Genomic DNA, 21,943 nt, shown 5'->3' with positions numbered 1-21,943 from the left:
TCTTGCCTAGTTTTTTGTCTTTATTAATACATGACACACTAGAGCACCTTTCAGTGCTGATTTATATTAGTGTCACAGAAATTACAGCCTGCAAAAAGGAAATTCCTTCTCTCAGGAGGATGATAAATATCTACTTAAGCCTGTAATGACATTAAATGTTAATGTTTTCCTGAAATGAATCAGACAGAAGAGGTGTTTAAAGGAAGTGTGACCCAGAAAGCACAACCAAGTGAAAACAAAGTCTCTTAATGCACTTCTTAAGGTATCCCTTAGTGTGAATGACATTTGAAAGTACCAAGCCACTTCAGAAAGAAAAGTGATGGTACTTGTGTGTTACTAGCAAGAGTCTCTTGAAGGAGCAGTAAATTTGGAGCACTGTTTAATATACCTAAGATTTGGCAAGAAAGGAAGGCTGAAAGAAAGATCATTAAATTAGGGAACTTTAAAGAAAGACAGGTTTAATAGGGGATAGTGGACCCTGTGCCTTATTGCGCTATGCCTTGTAATACTATGACCTCTTTTGAAGAGCTCTTAGTGATCAAAATGGTTTTTTTTTGTTATTTTTTCTTTTTTTTAGTTTTTCATGAAACTAAACTTTATAATGAGCAGAATTTCTAGAGACATTCAAAATGTCCCTGAATATATAGGAAAAAAGGTGTAGGTTATTTGTAGGTATATTATATTCAGATTCCTCCTAGCAGGAGTCTCTGTGGGGACAGAGGTCTTAGGATCTTATGATCATATTTTGATATTTAGCTATGTAGCCATTTAAGACTAATTTTCTTGACTCTTAAGAATTGCCTCACCTGGTAATTTTAAAACCTGGCAAGTTTAAAACATGGAAAACCCTTGTTTCTAGATCTGTGGTGGCTAGATTCTTCAGTGTTATCTATCTGCCTTAATTATATATTACAGTGGCTTCGTGCACTGTCATAATGCACTGGCATGAATACTTTCACTGTTTTGATTCAGTGAACTAATGAACTAAAATTCATCAGATTTGAAGACTAAAAGTCTTCAGATTTTCTGTAATGTGTGTGCCTGTGGTTTAGACACTTTTTAAAAAAATATTTTATTTTAGGAAATTCTGGTAAGATAGCAAGAGAGCTAGGCTAAAGGTTTTGATATATGTGATTACAGAAGGGATATAGGGTGAAGTTGTACTATTACTGTCAGTAATGTCTTGAGGCATTTAAAATGCTTATTAAAATTCCCAGAACTTATAAAAATTCCTAAATAACTGAGCTGTGAGGGTAAGTTTGAAATGAACCTACAATGGCTTCAGGACAGAGGCAGCATTATAAAGCAATGAACTGTGACTATATCCTGCTCTCCCTAAATGAGAAGTACTGGAGAAATGCTTACTCTGCTCTTTCTATATATTCTCTGTATTCAAGTTTTTGTCACATTATATGTTAATGGAACATCTTAGGTGCAAGTAAATGCAGTATTTGCATGAAAAAAAAACTGTTTGCAAACTTTTATTCTTGCCAAGCTGTATCTATTATTCCATTGTGCTTTAAACCTGTCCTCCAGAAACCAATGGACTGCTAACTGCAGGAAAGTCTCTGGACTCTTGTGACTCTGTAGAGCAGAGGCTGATTTTTAGCTTTGTTTCCTCTTGGTATTTTATAATATGCAAGCTGTGGTAAGGAAAGATCATTCTGCTTCAAAGTGCAGGGGGATTGAGCCAGCCCAGCCCTCTTCTGAGAGTACCACCTTAGAAGGAGAGTAGCAGAGAAGCTGATAAGGAAAAAACGTTGCTTGGGTCAGGCAGTCATGGGATATGTGCAGGGAGCTTTGGCCTGGGGCTGGCTCATTAACCTCTGGGTTAATGAATTCTCTGAGAAGTCATGGAACAATCCAGTCGAGCTCTGTGGCTCTTGCTCAAAAGTGGTGGGACAGAGATTCAAAAGCCTGGCAAAAACAGGGCATCTGAACAGCAATTATCTGATGAGGATTTTAAATGCCATCATAGTTAGGCCATCAACCTGCCATGGCTCCATCCAAGGTGGGGAAAGAATTGGTTAAACATAGCTGAGGAAAGTGAGAAATTATAGAATAGAAAGGGCTAAAAGCTGTTCAGCACCAGGTATGATTATTCCTAGATTCAAATGCCTTGACTAGGGAAGACTTTTTATTGGCACAGATAGATAGCTACATCCAAACTCAGAACTGAGGTGATTTATTAGATGAGCTGGTGGTAGATAGCCCTCTTAAGGGCAAAAACTGGTCCCAACCTTCTTCTAATTCTAACAGTAACTTCTACTAGCCTTGACCAATGAAAATATTTTCAGACAAATGAATTTATTTATTTAAATAATTAGATAAATACATTAAAAAAAACTTCATTAGCAATGGAGTCATTTAGTAGAATGTTAAATGACTAAATGACTCCATTGCTAATGAAAATATATACTATTACAAAACAAAACTGAACAGGGCTCTATCAGCTTTTTTAAATACAATGTAAAGCTTCCTGTTCTCCATTCTTAAAACCAAAGAATGTGCTACTGGAGGGGAAACAAATACTTATGGTAGTGTGTGCTTTACAGCCTAGATAAACTCTTATTTTGCACTGTTTTTGCCTGAAGCGTTGCTTGGTAATGACTTACCTTGAGGCTTCTTTTCTCTCTAGAGTAAGACTCCTGGAGCAAAAATGTAACTATTAGATGATAAAACAAAACTTTCCAACTTTGGAACTTCTAAGGCTTCTTCCTTACTCTGTATACTCGTGATATATTTTTAAAATGCAAGGCAGAAAGGCTAAATACAAACCATAAGAATATTCCCTATTTCATTCAAGTTCTTCTAGAGGGACCAGCACTGCCTAATGCTATTAAAGTTACTAATCTCCAACTATACAGACCTGTGTTAACACACAGTAAAAATATCCCTTGAAAATACAGCATGCTTCTTTGGGCATCATACATTTATGATTTTGCAAAAAATAAAGCAATTTGGGGTTGCTTACTCATGTCACCTATCTCTTGCATAGTAACATAGCTAACTGGGGTAAATGGAAGACAGGGAATTAAAAATTTTAGCATAGGTAACATAAAATTAAAACCAATTCTATAAGGGTCTGTTCCTCTGTCTCCATATGACAATGTCAAAGAAACTCAGACTTGAGTTGCTTGACCTATCTTTATGGATGATGAGGTTCAGTCTGCTACATGACAGACAACAAGCTCTGAACTTGCATAACTCTTAGTGTATGTAGCATGCACCCACACTTCAGAGAAAAACTGTGTTCCTGTTCATACACAGACTGAGCATAGGAGAATGTCTGCCCTTGGATTTGAGATGTTCTAACAGGAAGCCTTTTCATTAAAAACTCCTAAGGAGGCATTCTCTTGTATGTGTGTGCACATCTGGAAATGAAAGACATGGAGGTCAAAATCCTCTAGGACAGAAATACAGGGGAGTAAAAAAACTCTTCAAAGCCTCAACAAGAGTATAAAATCTTTAGCTCACACTAGAGAATACACCTATATTACATTTTTCTCTTGAATATAGTATTCAGTACTACCAGAGAGAGCAAAATCATACTGAATTTCTCATATATTACAAGGAATTGGAAGAATAACTCAGAGTTTCTAAATTGCTCAATGGACATCTTAAATAATTTAACAATGAGGTTCTGAATTTGTGTGTGACTTGACCTAATGAGAAACCTGCAATCATGTGGAGGTCACTTCTAGGTCCTTAACAGGACACTGAACCTTGTTAATGTCACTTAACATCACTGTAAAGAGAGATCTATTTGGCTTTTCTGAAGAGTATCTGTAGTTAAAATTTAATTCAAAAAAGAACAGAGCTGGCTTTTTTTTGTTGTTTGGTGGTTTTGGTTTGTTTGTTTGTTTTTAATTTTCTTTGCAACTGTTTTGCTTCTATGACTCTACTATGCTTTGATACTCAAATAGGCATTTCTTTTGTTAAAAGTTTTTAGATGTCCACTGCTGTAAATGTAAACTAGTGAAAAATGCCTCTAAGATTTTTAGTAGCATACTCTTGTTTATTTAGAATTTGAGGGTTTTTTTAAGAGACACTGCTTGCTTATCTCCACCTGAATCTTGGACTGCTCAGTCTTTGGATGTATAGATCAGATCTACATACAGAACTCAATAGGAATCCACAGAGATTTTGTATTATGGTAGTGTTGTCCCCTCTTGTTACCAAAACCCCTCTACTGGTGACACCAAATATTGTCTCTTTGGCTTTTAGGGCACACTGACAACTCTGCTAAAATATGTTCAGTTATGACTATGTCTTTTTCCTGAGTATTAGCTGAACAATGTATTATTTTTTTTCTCTACATGTATCCCCAAGTTTTTATCCAGCAAAACAGCCCAGTCTTACGCATCAAAGTTTTAGTGGACTTTTCCCCCTATCAGCACAGTACTGTGAGCTCATCTGTAACACAGGTTGCACTGCACATGCATTTTCTACACATAACTGGTGAAAATGTGGAAAATTCAAGTGGTCTCAGCATCAGTTTTCACGAAAGTTGTATTTCTGACTTTACTGCCATAAAAAGTGACCATTAAGCCCTATCCTTCTCTTGGTAACTTTAAATTGGTTTTCAAGTCATGAGAAGGACATCTCCTCCAATTCCATATTAGGTTCTTCAATAAATCCTTACCAAGGGATTTTTATCCTTGTGCTTTTCAGACACTATTTTAGCCATCTACAAGCTTTGTGAACTTAAATTCTCCTTTATCCAAGTCCTACACCTTTTTCAGATAACCATGTTTATCCCTGCTCTCAGTAAGCTTACTCTTTATTGCTAACTCAACCATCCCATCAGGACTGGAAATTGTTCACTGGTCTGTAGGTTAGCTTTCCCTTTAGACTCTCCTTTTTATAGGTGACAGCTGTGTTGGCAATCTGTCAGTCCTCTGACACAGAGGCAATCTTTAATGATAGGTGAAGGCACCTTGCTCAGCGATTCTGCGACTTCACATGTGATTCTTTAATAAATGCCATTTGGTCCCAAGATCTAACCAGCACCTAGCTAATCTATTTAAAACAATTACACAGAACATGCCAGACCACACTGACCTAAATTTTCCAGCCTAGCTGCTGCAGAGAATTTGGCTTCTCTGTCACAGTCTATAAATGAGTGCCCCTTCTTATACCTTTGTCAGCAACTCTGACTAGTCCGTGCTTTGGGTGCATTTTAAGAAGTCTGTGCTACCATGATGAACATCATTTTCAGATGATTTTTTTTTAACTTGTTTTATGCTGGGCCTGTGTGCTGCTGTGTTTTTATTTCTTTTTGAATTGTGGCACATATTTTATCTGTGCTTCTAATGAAGTATTAAACAGCCACCAGGCTGTTTGTAGGTGTCTTCTTTTTGTCTATTGTTTGTTGTTGTTTGGGGGGGAGAGGAGGATAGGTTTGTTTGCATTATTAGCTGCCTTTATTTCTAATATATTCCAACTTACTGCAAGTTTCACTTTGATTGTCCTGTCTTGCAACATTTACCCTACTGTACTGTGGCTGCTGTTACAGAGTAGCTATCCCATGAATACCTCATATATTATGTTAGCATCCATGCACTACTCAAGCTGCTTCTTTTGATTTGGATACTATTTGAGATCTATTAGGCAGTCATGTTCCATAAGGTAGTCATGTGTCACTGGAATGCTTTACCTCATCACAAGCTGAAATATTTAGTCTCACTTCCATGAGGTCTTGAGATCTCTTACTATTACTTCCTGTCTGAAACTTGCAGTTTTTCTTTCACTTTCCAGTCACTGTTGTCATCTTGATCAAGTAGCACAGTTTGAATTCTTTTTTCAGAAAACAACTTCCAACCATGGAGACCTACTGCTCTGCTGCTTGTTTTTCCTATTAGATGTCCATGCTGTTGCACTCTATGTAATCTTTGCCATACGCCCCCACTTTGTCACCTGCATATCCAGCTGTGCCATCCTTAAGTCATTAGCGTGATAACTGTCCTACTGATTTATTTATAACAGGGCTTTGAATGCTTGTTATACCAAGGCTGTTGTTCAATACCATACAATCTAATTTTTTGATCCCTTTCTGAAGCTTCTAGCACTGACAAAAAGCTCCTGCAAATTCTGTCCTGGCTTCCTTGCATGGACACGAGCCAGTCAACCGGAATCATGGGCAAGATGATCTGCCTTCCTGAATAACAGCTGAAGCACCTCTGAAAAGGCTGCAACCCCCTTCAAAGTCCACATCAGTCTGAGCTTCAGTTTTTACTCAGCTTCTATTTAAATACTGCCCTACAACCTTCTAGTGTTTTCACTAGGGTAATTAGTAGGTCTTGCTCTGTTTTTGTGTAAGATATAAGCTGTCTTTCCTCTTTCTTTTTTGTCCAAAAAATGTTTCCTAGTTCTTAACATACCAGTATTTCTGGTGAAGGAATAGGTAAAAGCATTAGATGAAGTGAGTTTTGTGAAGTCCAGTCAATCTTATTCTCATAAACAGAGGCAATTTGATATTATGAATGAAGAAATTCCTAATGCTACCGACATTGGTACTTGGAGAAGTACCAGTTGGAAAACTACCAGTAGGGAGGAAAAAAAATAGGACTGAGGTAGAGTATCTTGTGATGATTCTTGTTTCCTGAGCCATTGTGAATATACTATGTAGGTGTATTACAAGGATTTATGAGTAATTCACATAGTATGAGATGTGAAAAATTAAAAAATGACATCTTTAAATGGCATTACTAATTCCTATATAAGCTTTTTACAAAGCTTAGTGGACACATAAAATTGGCAACTGCTGTAACTCTAGTTCCAATAGACTCACCTCTACTGTGTTACAGGTATCATTCAGGACAATACCTTCCTGTTACTACTTCAGAAAATAAGGATGTTTTGGGTTATGAAATATTGTTGCCCCCCACCCTGTTTTGTCACCACAGACTCAGCTTAAAAGGATCTGAGTTCTGACTGAAGTAAGCCTTCTCGCCTTCAAGATTCTACAATGAATTCCATAATGAATTGCATTCTTTGGCATAAGAGGGAGATGATCTTGTAATGTATGTATTCTACACACTGCTGAGTCAGGAAAAGAACACCAGGATGAAAATGTGTAGAATATAATTTTATGTTAATGGATTAGCATGTCAGAGGTGATCAGAGACTATACAAAACCTCTGTTACAAAGCAAAGTGAGGGTAAGGTGTAGTCGTTAAATGATAGTTTCCACCAGGGTATATCTCTTAATAGTAGCTAAAGAGCTGATGTTATTTTTTTCAGTTCAAAAAGACATCTCAAAACAAACTTCAAATGCAAAATCTTGGAAACACCCTTTGGATCCATGTAGTACAGTTAATAAGGAAGACTTCAACAGAAGCCCATTATACAGAAATTTATTTTAATTCTTGAGCACACTATATTCATAACATTTTAGGACTTCCCATATTTACTATATGTTTCTATAAATTACACATTCATTGCATAAAACTCCATTCATTTCTCTATCACCATACCATATAAGTTATCACAAAAACAGATGAACCAACAAAAGATTCTTGAATACATGTAACATTGGTGGGCTGAAAATAGCAGTTATAGTTTATCTTCATGGTAAGCAGCTCTAAATGAATCCCGCTTGAATTCATTTAATTAAGAAGCTGAAAAGAAAGAAAACATGATTAAATGCTGAATAATGCATATAAAACATAGAACCAAAATTATTTGAAAAGAATAATAAACAAGGACTTAAAAACATTTATTTGAAAAGTCATTTGACATTTGTGCAACAATCTTTTTATATTCCATTTAGTGATTACTAAGCAAGCATGAAAGTTATCAAATAAAACATAAGTGATTGAAACTTAAATTTGCCTATTTAAAAAAATTAAAACGCAAAACACTCTTCAAACATCTGTTCTCTTTAATCAAGTTTTGCATCTGCTGATACTACTTGAAGTGAGAAATCTCTCCCAGGGGATGCTTCAGGTTTATTTAAAACCATCTTCTTTTACTGCTGAAGTGGCCTCAGAACTGGGAGAGTATAGAGCGATTAGCAAAGCTCTGCAGGCTTGCAGACTCTTAAATTTTTAGTATTTTAATAAGTTAAGAAGTTTCTAATGATATTGCTGTTTCTTTACACCTGGAAGGAAAACTTGTTTTCTAAAATGTAGCTCTGTATTGTGTGCCACACCTTTCTAAGTATTTTATCAACTCCCACAGACTGGGAAATGGGAACAGAGAGAGACTTGTGTGTGACTATGGGCTGTGCAAATGCATAAACAAGGACCACTGCCTCTAAGCTTTGCCTGGTAGGTCTTTCAACTTCTAGATATGCAGTGTGCACTAGCATACATGTTGTAGTAATTTCACCAGTTTTTCCATTCATGGCATTAATTAATTAATCATTACAAAACATAAATACAAGTGCCACAAGCTTAAAAGACTGTAACAGTATAAAGATGTTCACTGCTGCAAAAAGCTGACAAGCTCGTTAGGCAAGACATACAAACCAAGGCAAAACAGATGGCAACTGGCTGGGTGCTGGAGGGTGAAGGGATTAACAGTAGGGAAAAGATAGCAAGAACAACTTCATGAAGAGATGAATTGTAGAGGGCTGAAGGGGGAAGTAAGAGAATACTGAGCACATATGACCAAAAACATAACCCAGGTCTAGAACAGTGTATGACCATGTATAGGAAAGGATCTGAGAGAAGAGAGAGAAGTAATAGTAGTGAAAAAGTTTGGAGAGAAGAGTGGGAAGGGCTGAAAATTTCAATAATCAGAGAGGTAGCATAGATAGGCTTAAGAGGTGTAAAACACTTGATATAACAGCAAGGAAATATAAATACAGCAGTTGGATCACCATGCTACTACCACAGCTATTTATCCTTACTTTCTGTCTATAAGGGAACAGCATCTTTAGCAGCTAAGAGACATGATATAGAATACAGATAAAAGAAACACTGAAAGTTTTAAAACAAGTGTAGAGAAAAAAAATTAAGCAAAGAAAGAAAAACCCTAGGGCAGAAAGATGAAATTCAGGTTCCATCTGAATATGAGGACAAACTTTCTTATTTCAAGGGTGAGAGAGCGGTGTAACAGGCTATCCAGAAAGGTTGTGGAGGCTCCTTCTGCCAAAAAACCTGCCTGGAAGTGATCTTGTTCAACCTGCTCTAAAGTGAATCTACTTTAAAAGAATGATTAATCTCAGGAGTCACTTCAACCCCAACCATTCTTTGACTCTATGGAAAACTACAAAAAAGCCATAATGCCATGAAAAAAACATAGAGTAGCCACAAAGAAGGAAATGGGGCAGAGAGCAGTTTCTAAAAAATCAAGAGTAACAAACTGGACATCTGTTGGGATAGATCTGCAGCCAGACAAAAGAAAACGTGTTCCCTTTTGCAAAACAGGGTGAAGCAGAACAGGAAAGCCTGGATAAACTGTACCCCTCCAGATATAAACTAGATAGGAATGGATAGAAATAGGTAAAAGTAAATGGCAAACTGTAAGACTTACAGGGAAGGCATACAAGCAAAAAGAAGCATGTTTAATGGTGATAATCACAGAAGGATGGTCCTACTGGGAGAAGAGCATCCAAACTGTTTGCCACAGTTGAGAAACACATCCTTCCTAAGAGACCTGCTACAGGTCCAGACATCTAGAATTCATATCTCCCATTTTTTTTAGGGATTAGAAACCAGCACTGATGTTGACACTTCCCATGGAGAAGAATATGAAGGTTTGTGAATTTTCATGAATTCAGCATGCTGTTAGATGGTTTAGATGAACAGAGGAAGACTGTACTGTGTTGCCTTCCATTTCCACAGCTTCTTTCCTGAACAACATACTGTTTAACCACATTAACAGTAGTAGTATAGAAAATACTAAATGTAAGGGCTTTGTTTTGACAATCGTGCATTATTATTTTCCTGTCTTTTAAAAGAATCCTGATTTCTGCTGTTTTAAAGAAAGTGGCCAATTTGGCTGTGCACTATAGATCAAATTATGAATTCTGGTATTTATCAGAAGTTTACCAATTCATAAACTGAAGGTGAATCAATTTAATTGTGCATGAAATATCTAAAAAGCTGTCAGTAGTGTTTATGATTCTTAAAAATTTTTATTTCATATGTCTGTACTACATACTAATATTTTTCCAGTATATTTCAGGATATTTCCAAGAAATAACTATTCTATTTTATTCACTTGCATTTAAATTCAATTTCAATATTATACAGGATTTCTTTACTGAAACTAATTTAATTACAACAAGGGTAGATGCGTATACAGTGAATGTAAGGATTTTTCAAGCTCTGGGACATCTTGTAATTTGTGTGTCCTGTTGTATTGACTGTCCTTCCCCAAGCAATAAATGAATACTTTATGTCTGACTTAACATTTATGGGTTTTTGATGAAAATAAGGCATCTTTTATTTATCATGCTTTGCACAGCTTAGTTCATTTTCTCTGCTAGCCAATAAAGAATATGTATTTTCCATTCCATCAATACATAGTCCAGAAGGCTGATTATTTTTTATGGTTTAGCTAAAAAAAAATTCACATTACTCTTGTAAATAATACTGAAATATAAGGGCTATGAAGGATAATTGGATAATGAAACATTCAACTGCAGGGCAGGTTCTAAAAATATTCAAAAGCTACTTAATGGAAAATTAAGAAAACAGGATTTTCAGGTGTCCATTTCATTTAAATTGAGATTAAAACAACAAATGACAAAATGTAGGCTTGAAAGAACAATTTGAAGTGTTAAGAGTAATGAAACTGTGCTAGAAGTTTCATTCAGAAAAAAAAGCAGAAAAAATATAGGGCAGTTAATTAGTTGCAGCCAAAGCTAAAAAGGAAAAAAACAAGAGGTTTTTTTTTAATATCAGTAAAGCGTGGATAGAACTCTTCTCTGTGTCCTCTTGAAGCAGTGTTACAAATATTTACATGCCCAAAATTCCCAGTAATAAATACTGTGCTTATGTACTGATATCTTCTGTTCTTAGCATCCTCTCTCATTCTTTTTCATATTCTTTACTCTTTTTGGGTTGAAACTGCCTAAGGTGTGGTTTCCAGAGAGCCAAGCTCTTTCCTGGCTAGCAAAGCAAACTTAAGAGTTCATGGTTTTGGGTTATAGTGAAGAATAGTCTCTGCATCACTCCTGTGTGTATGAGTTGACAGATTAAATTCTGTGTTGATATAATGACATTGTATTGCTCAGTCACTGAGTTTCTGGTATTTAATATATCATTTATTCACTTTAAATACTAGAGTAAAAGCCTTCCAGAAAACATTGTCTAAGATATATATCAACTTGTCATATCCAAAAAAGAATTATAAAGAGAAAATGCTCAAAAGTATAAAATAAAATTATTACATATCTTTCAATAGTTAATGATATCAATTAAAGTGAAAGCTTTAGCAAAGTGAAAAATTTCATTTCATTCCCATAAAAAAGGTGGATTAGTGCAGTCATGAAAAAGTCCTGCCATGGCAAAAATGGCTCTAGCAGAGCCATTTGCCGCATGTGAGCTCATCCATCATGATTGTGCTCGCTCAGTGTATAACCTTCATGATGGCCCCCACTTTTCATCACCTTTCCCATTTCATATACTGCATAAGAGTATTTTACCAGCATATTAATTAAACAATTTTTTGCCTAACTCTAGTCTTCAAGAAGAAAATCTTGTGAAAGAAAGAATCAAATCAAAATTGGAAATGTGTGAAGTGGATCGAAAAGTGTCTGTCAAGATTGCTGTCCCTCCCTATATACATGCCCCCTAAAGAGCACCTTATAGACCACATTAGAAAAAAGAAAGAATGATTTTTCTCCAGTTTTTGACTCCTGCTTCATGTTTTATCCACCTCTGTTTTGATTTAACTTTGCTACATGGAGGTCGCTGCAGAAAAGAGGATACACAGCAGGGTTGTGTTACTGTTTCACTTTTTACCAGTGCTTGATGTTTCACAAAGGACTGACTTGGTTGTTCAGGGGAGAGAATAGAAACAATTTAGGACATTTGAATTTTTTCTCTTTTAAGTAGGATAGTGAAGTTGATGCTTGAGGTCATGCATATAGTGTTAAAGCAATTTCAGTTTTCTTTAACTGTTGCTTTAGGCAGGCCAACATAATGTTACTTTTTTCCTGACAGATCATTAGTATGCATTGTTGTTAGTATTGTTAAAGGCAAAGCTTTACTAGCCTGAGGACAATTCATCACATACTCATAGTTTCAAGGTGAAATCTACAACCAGTGAAAAGAAAAGGATAGACATATTTCACATCTTAAGATATAGCCGCACTGGGATCAACTGATGAGGCATGGAACCTCTTGGAAGATCTTAAGGAATTCAGACAAAAAGATTAATGTATTTTAGCACATATGACTGAAGTTAAAATGCAGGATACTAAATTAAAAGGGGAAAGAGAAAATAACAGATTTTATATACTTGGTCCTCCTTAGTGTTTTGCATGTTCATTAAAATTCTTAAGAACTATCCACGAAAAACAAAGAGGCTTCTCTAAAAAATGTGATGGGATTGTGAAGATGACACAGTGAGAACACTGAAATGTCAAAGAATCAATAGTATGTTTATTGAAAATAACAGAAAATTGGGTCAGCCCTACCCAAGAGACCAACAGAAACATGCAAGATTTAAAACTGGAAAGGATCAGATAAGAAAATTACACGTGTGAAATGAGTAAATGAAATTTGATGGTAGCAGAGCAAAAGGATCAGCTCTAGAGATGGTTTCCAATAATTCTGCATTGAGTGAGGATTTAAGATTGAATGATTAATTTATTACCATGAAAACTTGGAACAATCTAGGAAAGACCAACTAAGCCCAAAAGATCTTGCTTAATCATGCAGAAGGACTAACATTATAAAAAAGCCCCAAGAAAACCACGTAACACTTAGCCAGCTATTAAATGTTTCCCATGTATTAATGCATACACACTGTTTATTACTTTATTTGAGTTGTAAGTTGTGGTATTGAGTCTACTTAGCTCCCTAAGACAGAATTAGGTTTATGGATCTAATATTTTCTTCACAGTAACAACATGACGTGGCACTATTTCATTTCATCATGATTGTGATGAATTATTTTTTTCAGCATTGTCTTGGATTTATTTCTTTTTTAACCAGCTTTAACATACTAACAGTACACTTAATTTTGATATGCATCACCTATCAAACTAAATTTTTTTAAAATTAAACTTTTAATAGAATTCTGACCCCTAACTGGAAATCTTTCTGTCCTTTATTCTTAGTTTGGATAATAAAAGAGAAGTATGGAATCTACATAGGCCTCCAACTTATGCTAGACATTCCTATTAAAAGATATCTGGAATTTCAATAAATTCTAGATTAATTGTGGGGAGAATAAAATAAAAAAAAAAAATCCACTCGACCTAGTATTTACAGTGAACAGATTAGCAAGAAAGGAGGGAAAAACCCTACATTATTTAAATTAAGATTCCCAAAGCTTATAATACCTGATACTACACGATATTAAGTTTGCACTAACACCAATGGTATCATGTTGGCATGCAAATTCACAGAGCATAATAATGCTCACAATGCTGTTCAGCACCAGACATCCTAGGTATCAGACAGCAGCCAAAAACCTCTACTGCAAACATTCACAAAAGCAATGCAAGGTCTGGCACAGATACATAAGCATGTTGTTAATAGGTGATACATAAGTAAACATTCCTAAGATGAACTAAAAATGAAACTAATACAACTGCCAGCTTCTCTTTAGTAACTGATGAATTGCATGGCAAGGAACACGCCACCACCACTGCCTTCTCCATTTAATAAACTTGTTATGAAAAGATGGAAGTGAGCTCAGAACACGGGCTGCCATTCTTTGGCAAAGATTCTCAAGTGAGCTTTGAGCTGCAGATTACGCCCATAAATACAGCTTCTTTAAAGTTTAAGACTTAAGCAGCTAATGGAAGGTAAGAATACCTTACACTTAGGAAAACTGTATCCTGCCTTTCACCTCAAGTCAGTCAAGCTAGAAGTAATCTCCAGAGAGGATGTTGGGAGGCAGGACAGACTACGCCAAACTGTGAATTTCAGACTGATGAAATTTTGCAGTACAATGCTACTGGGCCCTTTATAGACCTCTTTCCTTAGCAAAAATTACTAAAAAGCAGGAGCACACCTTGTGCACATACTGCAATAGGAAGAGTTTCCTTGTCCTCATTATGGTGTTATTAAATAATAAAAACAAATCTGAAGCAATCTAAATGTCAATTAAACAGTCTAAAGAGACCAAGCTCTGTAAAAATGAGAATAGTTATGAAATATTAGAGCAAAAACTAATAGAAAAACTGAAAGATAATAGCTGAATGTTACATCTAACTTGGCTTTGCAAGACTGAATCCTTTTTAGTGGAATATAACACAGAATACAAAACTGGTTCTTGCACTAATCATGTGGCCTAATTAGAGAAATCTACTTTTTCACTTGTCAGAAAAATTGCAGCTGTTTAACTGACAGGTGTATATATAATTTAGAAAAACTATAATCCTTTCTCTCTTCCATGGTGTGGCTGACAAAAGAAAAGGGTACTTTTAGTGAAGTAAAATCAGCGCCATACAGTGCTTTGTTTTTTTGTGCCCTGTCTTTTGTTCATCTTAGTTGTACAAAACTAAATATCTAATAAGGCTTTACAAACAAAAGCTTGTTTTATTTTTACATTTTTCAAGGGGCACTGCACAAGCCATGCATCTGTGCTCAAACCCTGTTAACTGGTCTGCTTTAACCGTCATGCCAACAGTAGCATTCCAGCCCTTTTCGGTCTTCTTAAATTAATCACAGTTCTTGCTTCTACCACCTTCCATTGACTCCAGTGGTAAAGATTAAAGATTGTTTAACCGAAAGCAATTCTTAAACTTCTACAAAGCTATTACAGTCTATAGGATGAGAATTTAAAGGCATTACCTGTATGGGTAGCCATGGTATTTGGAGCGAAATATTGACAGCAGGAAACTGAAGAAAAAGACGACAAGACCAAGGCCTACCAGACATATTACTGGAAAGAAAACAACTTTGTTTAATAGCACATAAAAGATTTTAAACTGCATTCCCTACAAAGAATATTATTTACGTCAATCATTTATAGAGAATTTTGACACAGCTAAATACAAAATGTTACTGCCTTGACTACAGAAACCCACTATCTTCTGACAGGATTTCAAACAGATATGGAAATAATATTTATGGTTATTAGGAAAAAATAACCTGTCAGGGCAAATGTATTTTCAAGAAAAAAGTAGAAAGGTGAAAGTCAAATGTATGTGGATGCGAACACCTTACTGTTGATAATGGATTTAATAACCTATTAAATTATACATATCAAATAATGTCATTTAAGATATTTGCTTGTTCTTTTTGGAAAAAAAAAATTACATTTAGAAAAATGTCTCTGGACTAATGGAATCATGTTCTCTCTAGCCAACCATCTATACCTGAAGTAGCAGTAAAGGCAGCTTAGTAACTACTTTACCTAGTTATTAATTGCTAAAAATTTCACTGTTCTAAGTTCCAAGGCTGGCAGCCAAATCACTTTTTTTACTCTTGGCTCACTAGCAATACAAATCTTCAGGCTCTGAAGGTAAATAACAATGATGTAGATCTTCTGATACCATCCAGGTGAAAGTGTTTTGCGTCTTTTCAAACAAAGGATGAACTAACAGAGTAAATGCTTAAATTAACAAACAAAACTTGGAACATCTTTTGGCATCCTGTGGAATAATGGCATAAAACCTTCTTGATTGTGATAGCCCACTCTGTTGCATATAGATTTTTTTAGAAAAGAGGACATATTACAAATTGAGAAGCAACTCATTTACATTAGATAATGTTTTGATTCTAGTGAGGTACTTTGATTTTAAAAATTCCTCTTCTTATACTATTCACACTTTAGCCAACCCTTTGCTATTTAATTGCAATATTCATGCTTCAGAAGTGTGCTGCCTTTGAGTGAAGGATGAGAAAACATGAAGCCAAGGAAACTGACAATGATGCATTTTTTCATTAAAACTGACCATGTGGAAAGTGACACATGTCAACTGGAATATAAAATTTCTACAGTTATTTTGAGAAAACTAGCCATGTACAAACCTAATAAACACACTTCATTATAAAGAAATCACCACTCACAAATATGATTTCCAAGCATGGATGAATAAATTGGAAGCATGAACAGCACAAGGCAGATACACAGAAAGCATTCACATAATGGCCACAAAGAGCAAAGAGCCTGAATTTTTACTGCAGTCCACTGATATTTCACTGTGCTTGTGTTCACAGGCCCAGATCAAAGATCACATTCCAATTAAACTTGTATCACTGTATCCTTTGACACCACTGTTAAAGCTAGTTACTGTAGAAGATATTCAGAATTAATAACACATCTACAGCTTGCTGAAGGAGGCCCTCAAATCACTATAAATTAGAGAGATCTCTAGCCATTTAACCAGCTATTAAGAAGAGTTCTAGAATGCTTTTAAAGAAAATAGTTGGCAGCTCTATCTGCAATACTGTGTATTACAGAGAAGCTAAAGAACTGATCTTGAAATAAAGAGGAGGCAGTGTAGGAAATACAGTATCTTCCAAAGACCTTCAATGGCTTATATGAGAAAAATAAGTTAGAGGATGCAAAAGGTACAAAGGCAGATGGGCATAATTGTTTCAACCTATGTCACACTCAGTAAAACCTTGTCTGACCTAACAGCGAGGAAATTTGATTCTGGATAAAACACTTTCATATTGTGTGTTTATGTGATGCATTCACAAAAATAAATCTCTCAATATTCTGAGTAACAACAAAATTCAGAAAAAAAATTAAAATTGCACTTCAAGCTAAGTCTCTTTAGACATTACAGATTAGGATATGTTCTGTATTACACCTACTGCTGGGTTTCCACCTTCCTCTGGAGACACGATATTGGCAAAAGTACCAAATACAAGAATTTTCAAACTCTTTTGGATGTTATCATCTTAAATGCAAAAATTCATTTTGAAAACAATGTTTTAAAACTCTTGTTCTTTATATCACTGATTTCTGATATAATTCAAGAACCAAAAAGCATTTATGCAATGTAGTAGAGATACTGTGTTAAGCTGTACCTTGGCTGTGAATGCTTAAAGTATTTTTTTACTGTTACTACTTCATGTGAATACAGCTTTATCAACAGAATTTTTATGCTCTCCTCTTTTACAAACAATTAAAGGTAAACATCGGTTTAAGGCAGAGACCTTCTGAAAACAATCAGATATTCACTTGTAATTGCGCAGTGTCTTCTTATTGCCTAAGCATTACCTTAGCTATAAAGTACAACTTACTTCTCCTTTTTCCAACATCCCCTTTGGAAGTAGCAGCTTCATTCAGGAGTACCATTCCCATGGTGATAGCAGCATCTGTATTGCCATTGTCAAGGAAAGCAGCAGATGTGTGGATACCTCAGAAAGCCACAAAGGTACATCTATGAACTACAGCTTTCAAATTCACAAAACAAAAGAAGGTATTTACATGTAACAACTGGATATCACAATCTGTACTGTGCTGATACACTCACCTGGCAAAAATGGCAAAATGTGGCAAAAATGTGTAGGAATTTTCTTTATGCATTCTGGATTTTAAAAAAATGAAAGAAGGTTAAAGAAGCTTTAAAGGACAAGTCATCAAGTAGGACACAAATTCTGGACAGTTAGAGAAATAGCCATTTCCCAATATTTTAAAATATTTTGTATATTGGTAGCAAAGGATTTTTAAAAAATGAAAACTATAAGATACAGAAATCAGTCACTGCAATTGCACACAGTTCACTCGTTATTTGACACAAACTGAAGAAGTTGGACTGGTTTATCTTCCTCTGCATTTAGATAAGACATTAACTCCCTCTTTAGTGTCATATTGCTTAACAGTTTAGCAGAGAAACATCTCAGAGGCAAAGTCCTCAGTCACTTTCAGTGTTTTGTTGTCTCATTATAACTGTTACAAATGTGAACAAGTACATAACGATGAAACAATTTCACTAATCTAGCAAGCTCTTAAGCCATTCTCTTAATTGTTTATTTGAAACCGTATAAACAAAAAGGAATGGTTTCTACTGTACATCACATCTGTTCTGAAGCAGAGGCAAGCCTGAATGTCACTCCGAGGCAGCTGTGAAACGTGAGAGCCATGGATCACAAGAGCAGGAAACAAAAACTTCAACACACTTTACAGGTGGTCAAATAAGGTTGGAGTTTTCAACATTACTTAACCCAGGGCATGAGGACTACAAACTTCAAGAATAAGATGATATTATTTATGCTCACAATTCAAGAAGATATTTCAAATGTGTTAGACCAGTAAGTAATTTCTGCATCTTGCAACATTACACTTGCATTAATCATAATATATTAATATTTTTCACTCTAGGAATGTTCAAAATTAGACCAAAATGTTCAAAGACATCTGAAATTTTCAGTGTAAAATTTTAATTAAGCTGAGCTTGAGCAAAAGGATTTAGAACTGTCAATGTTAACACAATCACACTTCATCAGAAATGAGCAGCCTCATTCAGGTTTGACTTCCAATTTTATACACACAAACTGAGAAGTCAAATGAAGAATAACAAGATTTTAAAGAGTAACATCAATGGTGAAAAATGGCAGAAGCAAATAGGCAACATGAAGGAAATACAGTTTTTAACATCACCTCTTTGATGCAGACACCTACCTGCAGTCCTAAATTAAGCTCCAATTAAAATCATGCTAGCAGCTCAAATTAAATTCCTCACACATGTAAAGACTGCAAGGCATAGAGCCGGTCTATGTATAATTGGTTACATTCAAGTCTTCCAAAAGCTTATGACTGCACCTGACAAAATACTAAAAAAAAATATTGTGAAAAAAATTAATCTTGCAGTCCATGACACAAAAATTGCTTTTTAAAAACTTGACTTGTTAAGAATCAGATCCATGAGCATGTGAGACTGGGAATCTCCTGTTCTATGGCTATGCTTCTAGTAGGGAAGAAGAATTGGGGAGAATGTAATGAGAATCATTAAATTATTTATTTGCCAGTGTTACAAAAGCATAAAGATGAATTAGTTAGGGCAGATGTCACAAAAAGTGCTGAGAAAAAAAATTCACACATGTATTTCTACCCTATTAAGGAAAAACCCCTAAGGCAGCATTATCTAATAACTTTATTTTACCAATTCCTCACTTATAGTAGTGATTTTCACCTGAGTTTAACAGTCGTGGGAAAAAAAACTCTGTCCCAAGATATAAAGGTAACTCACCAGGTCCTCTTGGGGAAGTGCTCTTTTTGCAAAGGTTTTGAAATGCCTTGCAAATGTTTGGGGTTTTTTTGCTTGATTATCTCATGCAGTATCAGTACATAATGTGGTTCTTTGCTATTTCCCTTACCTGGATGCTTCTGAGAAACAAACCAACCAATCACGGACTAAAAAGCCATTTGGGAGACACCCCTTCTGTAACGTAGTTCTTATTTTCTTAGCAGACCATGAGTTTAATTCTCTTTTCTTACCATTGGGAACAACAATCTCAGAAAAGTAAGTTACTTGCTCTGCAAATGAGAATTGTGCTAGTTTTTTTTCCCCCCTCTCTTTTGAAGCTTCACATAATTACCCCTAAAACTTCCCTCACACTGTCACTATTTTTCCTTCAGTTGTTGCTTTCTGAGTTTAGTCATCATTGCTGAGCTTTCAGCCTCATTGGCTGCCTTTTACCTTCAATGATATCAGTTTCATAGCCACACTGTACCACTGTGCATGGTACTCGCCTCAGCTCTCTGATGCTAAAATAAAAATTCAACCTGAGTTGACATTTCGATACAAGAATTAGCTTTTTAGCACAGAATATATGGCTTATTACTATTTTTCACTCATTTCTGTGTTATGCCTTTGCACTATTTTGATATTCTAGAATATAAAGCAACAGTCCCAGCTCTGAAAATAATCCTTTACAGTATTGCAATTCTCTAACAGTGAAGAATGTAAAATTTTAGCAAGTGATTACTTGGATAGTTTTTCATCTGCAAAAAACGATGCATCAAAAGATCTACTTATTTTCCAATTCCTCTTTATCTGCCTCACTATGCATTATGAAACTACTTTGAAAAGATGGGGGCAATGTGGCACTCCGATAAGCCATGGCAAGCAAATGTTTTAAATTCAGACATTCATGTTTTCTGATAAATTTATTCCTCTACTGAATTTTTTTGTGTAAATCCTGTTATATATCTTCTCAAATTATTACACTTTTACATATGAAACTTCTGCTTTTCCTTTTCCCAGCTGATACATGTTTTCAAAAAAACCTGAAAACATATTATTTACACAGGGCTTTTGAAAAGGTCTTAAATTTTGATATAGGAAGAACAGTTTTAAAGTAGGATGAAAAAAACAGTAATCAACACAATTTATAAGCTTATACAGAAAATGATCAGTAGTAACAGAATAAAATATTAAGCCCTGAAAAAATCAAGATGCTTTATCAGAATTGGGGAAAAAAACAGACCACAAAATCCAAAACAAAACAAAACAAAAATTAGATTGATAAAACCCAAAATTATAGTTATCCTAAAAAATTAAACTAATTACCGGTAAATTTGGGATGCTTATTATTAGCATACTTTCATAGAAAATTTAATCACAGAATGCCCAAAAGGAAGAAAACCTGATAATTTCAAAGCTTATTAATGTAACACATAATTAATTTATACCTTTAATTCACAAATTCATTCCTAATTAGTGAGGAATGAAAGAAGGAGAGAAAATAGCTTGACTAGCATTTGGTTACTTTTGTGAAAAAAGTTTGGTGGTCTCATTCATATTCAGCTGTATTTCTGCCAAGGGTGCAAAATCTGGCACTAGCATTACAAACACATAAAGAAACAAGTACCTTTTAAAATGCAGATCACCTGGTTGCTTAATAACACACGAGCAAGAAAAATTAGAGAAAAAAATATTCATTTACTTGAGCCTGTTCTCAGTTTACTGTTACCTAAAATGGGAATAGATTATCACACAATCTTTAAAAATTGCTGGTTCAATTTATCAGACATGGAATAAATAAAAGCACACACTTTTTTGTCAAGGGGTAATATGAACAACAGAAAGATCTATGGAGGTTTCATCTTCTCTCTCTCTTTTTTTAAAATTTATTTTATTTTATTTTATTTTTTGTTGGTTTGGTTTGGTTTTTGGGGCGTGATGATTAGAACATGAGAAATTCTTTGCTGGCCCCTTACAAGAGGGTATATTATGCTGATGGAAATATTTATTTTAACCTTTCCTACTGAGACTTAAACTTCTATTTTTAAGATGCCAACTACTGTATGTTTCATCTCACTGAAGAATGATGATTCCTAAATCAGAAGTTGAAAAAGTGGAGAGCAGTCTGAAAATTATTTATTTGAATATGGATTTATGGTGAATTTTACACAATCAAGCTGTATTTAACTATTTTTTAACGGCCTGAAATCCAGTTGTAATGATACTAACAACAACCCTGAACTTTCTGTTTAAACCTTCTGGCTTCAGCTACACTGAATGGATTTTCAAGAATTTTAGGGAGTATTACACATGTCTTGGCACTGGAGCTCTCCTCAGCTCCTTGAAATATGCATCTCACAACAGTGAAGTAGTTCAAAGTTTGCATTTTAATCACTGAAATGCCATTTATACTATACCACTTTCCTTTTTGATACTTTTTCACCATTTTAACAGAACATAGATTTCATACTAATATAGAATTTCCTATAGTGAAAAAGTTTATTATTAACTTGATTAATTTCAGATTCAATTTATGAACCTATCTTTCTAATCTACAGATAATCTAATGGAACCATTGCTCTTAAGACACCTGAGGTTGGAAAGGCCATACAAAACCTTCAGAAGAAGAAAAAGACTCTGGAATCTGTCTTAATTCAGCTGCAA

At 35.1% G+C, this 21,943-nt stretch overlaps 1 protein-coding gene across 3 annotated transcripts in view; it reads right to left on the bottom strand.

The window, feature by feature from the left end:
• Positions 1–7,324: 7,324 nt before the first annotated feature.
• The window catches only part of TUSC3 (tumor suppressor candidate 3), a 105,205-nt gene continuing 90,586 nt past the window's right edge, over positions 7,325–21,943 (bottom strand). For 2 of the 3 annotated variants that reach the window (XM_083861249.1, XM_083861251.1), the window contains 3 exons: positions 17,334–17,408; positions 14,928–15,018; positions 7,326–7,622 (listed from right to left, as the gene is read on the bottom strand). In XM_083861249.1, coding sequence (XP_083717375.1) covers positions 7,607–7,622; positions 14,928–15,018; positions 17,334–17,408 — 182 coding nt within the window. In that variant the 3' untranslated portion in view covers positions 7,326–7,606. Of the gene's footprint in view, positions 7,623–14,927; positions 15,019–17,333; positions 17,409–21,943 lie in introns of all 3 variants that reach the window. The other variant, XM_083861250.1, reaches the window with a different exon arrangement.

Source organism: Zosterops lateralis (genome assembly GCF_965231275.1).
Source record: "Zosterops lateralis genome assembly, chromosome: 5".
NCBI classification, from domain to species: Eukaryota; Metazoa; Chordata; class Aves; order Passeriformes; family Zosteropidae; genus Zosterops; species Zosterops lateralis.
The sequence above is the reverse complement of the archived record's forward strand: the minus strand, read 5'-3'. Positions and strand labels throughout refer to the sequence as shown.